The sequence below is a fragment of the Somniosus microcephalus genome, chromosome 9, assembly GCF_052327205.1.
Source record: "Somniosus microcephalus isolate GS21.2 chromosome 9, FLI_Smic_1.0, whole genome shotgun sequence".
In the NCBI taxonomy this organism is placed as follows: Eukaryota; Metazoa; Chordata; class Chondrichthyes; order Squaliformes; family Somniosidae; genus Somniosus; species Somniosus microcephalus.
Window position 1 is genome coordinate 233,053,792 of NC_140995.1, and position 6,359 is coordinate 233,060,150.

Consider the following 6,359-nt stretch of genomic DNA (forward strand, 5'->3'; position numbering starts at 1 on the left):
GTAATTTACATGCCAAATGTACTGTGTTGCTCAGGCGTACCTAAATTTGTGTATGCATATCAGTTATGTGCTTGTATACTAATGTGTGCTTCCATTTCTGTATTGTATTTCAGTTTCACAATAAGAATCTTTCAGTAAAGTTCTACAAGAAAAGTCAAGCCTTGTGATTTTTATGGGAAGATATCAAGTTGTTAGCTACCTGTCTAGCTCTGCATAGGAACGCGCTGCAAGGGCAGAATATTGGCCCAGGAAACCATCCCGTATGCACTCTAGGAATTCCTCCTCCACAGTATTGTTACTAATTTGGTTAGCCCAATCTATATGTAGATTAAAGTCACCCATGATAACTGCTGTGCCCTTATTGCACGCGTCTCTAATTTCCCATTTAATGCCATCCCCAACCTCAGCATTACTGTTTGAAGGTCTGTATACCGCTCCCACTAACGTTTTCTGCCCCTTGGTATTTCTCAGCTCTACCCATGCAGATTCTACATCATCAGAGCTAATATCTTTCCTCACTATTGTGTTAATCTCCTCTTTAACCAGCAATGCTACCCCACCTCCTTTTCCTTTTTGACTGTCCTTCCTGAATATTGAATACCCCTGGATGTTGAATTCCCAGCCTTGGTCACCCTGGAGCCATGTCTCTGTAATTCCAATTACTCATATCCGTTTACATCTATTTGCGCAGCTAATTCATCCACCTTATTACGAATGCTCCTCGCATTAAGACACAAAGCCTTGTTTTTTTAACACTCTTAGTCCTTTTAGAATTATTATTTACTGCAGCCCTGTTTGGATGCTCAAGAGGGCAGAATTAGAAGAGCGCAGATATCTCGGGGCGTTGTGGTGCTGAAGGAGATTACAGAGCTAGGGAGGGGCGAGGCCATGGAGGGATTTGAAAACAAGGATGAGAATTTTGAAATCGAGGCGTTGCTTAACGGGGAGCCAATGTAGGTCAGCGAGCACAGGGGTGATGGGCGAACGGGACTTGGTGCGAGTTAGGACACAGGCAGCCGAGTTTGGATGACCTCAAGTTTACGTAGGGTGGAATGTGGGTGGCCACCCAGGAGTGCTTTGGAATAGTCAAGTCTAGAGGTAACAAAGGCATGGATGAGGGTTTCAGCAGCGGATGAGCTGAGGCAAGGGCGGAGATGGGCGAAGTTACGGAGGTGGAAATAGGCGGTCTTAGTTATACTGCGGATGTGTGGTCGGAAGCTCATTTCAGGGTCAAATATGACACCAAGGTTGCAAACAGTGTGGTTCAGCCTCAGACAGATGTTAGAGAGAGGGATGGAGTCAGTGGCTAGGGAACGGAGTTTGTGGTGGGCACCGAAAACAATGGCTTCGGTCTTCCCAATATTTAATTGGAGAAAATTTCTGCTCAACCAGAATTGGATGTCAGACATACAGTCTGAAAATTTAGAGACCGTGGAGTGGTTGAGAGAAGTGGCGGTGAGGTAGAGCTGGGTGTCGTCAGCATACATGTGGAAACTGTGTTTTCTGATGATGTTGCCAAGGGGCAACATGTAGATGAGAAATAGAAGGGGGCCAAGGATAGATCCTTGGGGGACACCATGCAGTAACGGTGCAGGAGCGGGAAGAGAAGCCGTTGCAGCTGATTCTCTGGCTACAATTAGATAGATAAGAATGGAACCAGACGAGTGCAGTCCCACCCAGCTGGACGATGGTGGAGAGACGTTAGAGGAGGATGGAGTGGTCAACCGTGTCAAAAGCTACAGACAAGTCAAGAAGGGCGAGGAGGGATAGTTTACCTTTGTCACAGTCACAAAGGATGTCATTTGTAACTTTGATGAGAGCTGTTTCGGTACTGTGGTAGGGGCAGAAACCTGATTGGAGGGATTCAAACATGGAATTGCGGGAAAGATGGGCACGGATTTGGGAGGCAACAACATGTTCAAGTACTTTGGAGAGAAAAGGGAGGTTGGAGATGGGGTGGTAGTTTGCAAGGACAGAGGGGTCAAGGGTTGGTTTTTTGAGGAGGGGGTGATGACAGCAGATTTGAGGGAGAGGGGGACAGTAGCTGAGGAGAGAGAACCGTTAACAATGTCGGCTAACATGGGAGCCAGAAAAGGAAATTGGGTGGTCAGCAGTTTGGTGGGAATAGGGTCGAGGGAGCAGGAAGTGGATCTCATGGATAAGATGAGTGCAGAGAGGTCATGAAGGGAGATCGGAGAGAAACTGGAGAAAGATGTGAGTTCAGAGCTAGGGCAGGGGGAACCTTAGAGGAAGTTTGGCCCGGTGGGCTAGGGGTAGGAAGGGAAGTGGCACAGGCAGCTGAATGGATAGTCTCAATCTTAGAGACAAAGAAGTCCATGAGCTCCTCACACTTGTTGTCGGAGGTGAGGTGGAGGAGACAGGGGAGAGGGGTTTAAGAAGACAGTTAGCAGTAGAAAATAGGAGCTGGGGTTTATCTTTGCATTCCAGAATGATTCTGGAATAATGAGCAATTTTGGCAGATGAGAGCAGGACCCAATAGTGCTTTATGTGATCCAGCCAGATCTGGCGGAGAATGGCTAAACCAGTTGTCCGCCATATCCATTCAAGTCTGTGTCCCTTGAACTTAAGGGACTGAAGATGAGGGCCATACCAGGGGTAACGGCCAGGGTGAGAGAGGGTAATTGTTTTAATAGGAACTAGTGTGGTGTATGTACCTTTAAGAGGAACTATGTTTTTTTGAAGCCCCTGTGTACTGTAGTACCGGTAGTGACCACTCGGGTATATAAGCCTGTATAGCGTCTTGTATAGTTAGTTCACCTCCAGACTTTGTTCAGTAAACACTTGTTAAATCAACTCCTGCATTCCGTGTCTTCATTAACACACGGATACAACAACTAGGGCATCAAAGGTGGTGGTGAAGGTGTGGTTGAGCAGATAGGTAGCTGCATTAATGTCATGGTGAATGGAGGGCCAAAGGCTGGACAGTTGGGATTTCATAAGTGCAGTTGTAAGAGACTTTGGAGAGAGTTTTTTCCAGGGGTGGACACAGAAGGAAGTAGGGTTGGGGGGGACGGGGTGGAAGGGGGATGTGGGTGGTGAGCGATACGAGGAAGTGGTCAGAGATGGCCTTATCTGCGATTGACACGATGGGAGTAGCGAGGCCACAAGAGATGGCAAGGTTGAGGGGGTGGCCGTGAATATGGGTTGGGGAGTTTACATGGAGGGAGAGATTAAGGAAGGATAGGAGGCTAGTAAAAAAGGGAATTAGATAAGTAAAAAACCTGAAGGAAAACAATTTGCAGAGCTATGACGAAAGGGCGGGGGAGTGGGACTAGCTGAAGTGCTCTTGCAGAGAGCCGGCATGGGCTCAACAGGCCGAATGGCCTCCTTCTGTGCTGTAACCATTCTATGATTCTACATAACGACCCAGGTAGAAATAATGCTGCCTTGCAAACTGGTGCTATTCCAGGCTATTAAAAAGCGTGTGTGGACAGGAGTCACGGTGACACGGCCACACTTTGGGCTGGCATTATCCATAGTTTGCTGGAGAGAGGCAGAGAATAAGTGAACGGGACTCACTGTGAATTGGTTACTGTTCCAGCTTTTGAAATGGTGGGCCTCTGGCATGACGAAATCAACCACGCACGTGATGCCAACGGGCAGCGTCAGCAATGATTTGTGGCTGCCCCATGTGCAGGTCTCTTGGTGACGGCTGTGGCACGGGACGACCTGGGGTAACGGTGTGTTTTGTGTTGTTTCCAATCTCAGGGAAGTACTGCGTGGAGCCCGCCGAACCCGAGTATGGATATTTTGCGCATCAAAAGCCTCGCTACACCGAGAACTCCACGATTCACTTCTTCTGCCTGCGAGGTTACAGGCTATCCGGGCCTGCCACCATGGCCTGCTTGAGGTACTCCAGCAGCAAACTGTATTGGATACCGCCAGAGCTCCCAGTCTGTAACTGTAAGTAACGCACGACCTAGAGCCCTACAAGCACACCACTCGGCCCATCAACACTCTGATGGTGTTCTTCTCCACTTGACCCACCTCATCTAACCCCACTCCTCTGCTCAGTCCCCGTACCCTTTAATATTTCTCTTTTCAAGCAATTATCTAATTCCCTTTTAAATTAGTCTCTTTTTTCTCTCGGTATCTAGCCTATATATCTCTGTTTCTTTTATCCCTCGCCATCTCTCTGGTATCTCTTTACTCACTGTCTCTCTGATCTTTCTCCCTCTGTCTCTGGTCCCTTTTCATTCCCTGGTCTCTTTTTCTAGTCTCCTCTGTTGGCCTCTCTGTTTTTCTTGGTCTCTGGTCTATTTCTTACTCTGGTGTCTATCTCTCTCTCCCTTACTAGCTCCCCTCTCTTCCTGTCTCCCTTTCGGCCTTTTCTCTCTCTTTCACTTTCTGAGCCCTCTCTTCCTCTCTCTTGCTCAGACCTCTCTCCCTCTCCCTCTGGTTCATCTTACATGCAAAATACACCAGCCTACAAGCTCTTCCTCCTTTCTGCAACCTCTGTCGAGATCAAAACCCAGCTTCTGCTCTAATTCTTCTCTCTGTCCCCGTTTCTCCGACAATGTGAGTCATTTCATATATCACACTCCCTACAACCAATGATGTCAATGTAAATTAAATAACACAAATGGGTTACATGTCCTTTCGCCACACTTCGCATTCCGGAATGTGTATTATAACATCGGTGGGTGTGTGATGGACAGCAATCAGAGCCGCTGCTGACATTATCCTTTGAGCCTCTTCACTTTGAGTAACTGTTGCAATTCCCGAATACTTCACGGAATATCCCAAATGTTAACTCACTGATGTTATATACAAGTTTAGGATGTAATGGTAACAAAAATAGGACACTGTGGGGCTGGATTTCCCTCAACCAGTTCGCCCGCCACCCTGTGACCCCAGCCCAGGGTGTGGCCTCATTCGCAATGCAGGGCAGGATCCCAGCGGAAGAGAGGGCCTGCCTTTGGTGTGGAGGGAGAGGTGTAGCTGCTCAGATCTGGGCCCAGGTATCACAACTGTCTGCAACACCATCGCCCAAATCTATAGCCTAGATGTGGGCCTCGAGTACCCAGACTGTTGGTAACACCAACACCAAATCTATAACCCAGGTCTGGGCCTTTTATCGCATCTGTCAGTAACACCTACAGCCCAGGTCTGGGCCCTGAGTGCCCCGACTCTCAGTAACACCTACAGCCCAGGCCTGGGCCCTGAGTGCCCTGACTCTCATTAACACCTACAGCCCAGGTCTGGGCCCTGAGTGCCCCGACTCTCAGTAACACCTACAGCCCAGACCTGGGCCCTGAGTGCCCTGACTCTCAGTAACACCTACAGCCCAGGTCTGGGCCCTGAGTGCCCCGACTCTCAGTAACACCTACAGCCCAGACCTGGGCCCTGAGTGCCCTGACTCTCAGTAACACCTACAGCCCAGACCTGGGCCCTGAGTGCCCTGACTCTCAGTAACACCTACAGCCCAAGTCTGGGCCCTGAGTGCCCTGACTCTCAGTAACACCTACAGCCCAGACCTGGGCCCTGAGTGCCCTGACTCTCAGTAACACCTACAGCCCAAGTCTGGGCCCTGAGTGCCCCGACTCTCAGTAACACCTACAGCCCAGGTCTGGGCCCTGAGTGCCCTGACTCTCAGTAACACCTACAGCCCAAGTCTGGGCCCTGAGTGCCCCCACTCTTAGTAACACCTACAGCCCAGGTCTGGGCCCTGAGTGCCCCGACTCTCAGTAACACCTACAGCCCAAGTCTGGGCCCTGAGTGCCCTGACTCTCAGTAACACCTACAGCCCAAGTCTGGGCCCTGAGTGCCCCGACTCTTAGTAACACCTACAGCCCAGGTCTGGGCCCTGAGTGCCCTGACTCTCAGTAACACCTACAGCCCAGACCTGGGCCCTGAGTGCCCCCACTCTCAGTAACACCTACAGCCCAAGTCTGGGCCCTGAGTGCCACGACTCTTAGTAACACCTACAGCCCAGGTCTGGGCCCTGAGTGCCCTGACTCTCAGTAACACCTACAGCCCAAGTCTGGACCCTGAGTGCCCCCACTCTCAGTAACACCTACAGCCCAAGTCTGGACCCTGAGTGCCCCCACTCTCAGTAACACCTACAGCCCAGGTCTGGGCCCTGAGTGCCCTGACTCTCAGTAACACCTACAGCCCAAGTCTGGACCCTGAGTGCCCCGACTCTCAGTAACACCTACAGCCCAAGTCTGGACCCTGAGTGCCGCGACTCTTAGTAACACCTACAGCCCAGACCTGGGCCCTGAGTGCCCTGACTCTCAGTAACACCTACAGCCCAAGTCTGGACCCTGAGTGCCGCGACTCTCAGTAACACCTGAAAATGCTGGAAAACCTCAGCAGGCCAGGCAACATCCGTGGAG

General features: G+C 50.3%; 1 protein-coding gene across 1 annotated transcript in view; it reads left to right on the plus strand.

Annotated features, from left to right (window-relative positions):
* The first annotated feature begins 5,027 nt into the window (after positions 1 to 5,027).
* The window catches only part of susd4 (sushi domain containing 4), a 79,250-nt gene continuing 77,918 nt past the window's right edge, over positions 5,028 to 6,359 (plus strand). Inside the window, exon 1 of the mRNA XM_085998242.1 lies at positions 5,028 to 5,055. Coding sequence (XP_085854368.1) covers positions 5,028 to 5,055 — 28 coding nt within the window. The remainder of the gene's footprint in view (positions 5,056 to 6,359) is intronic.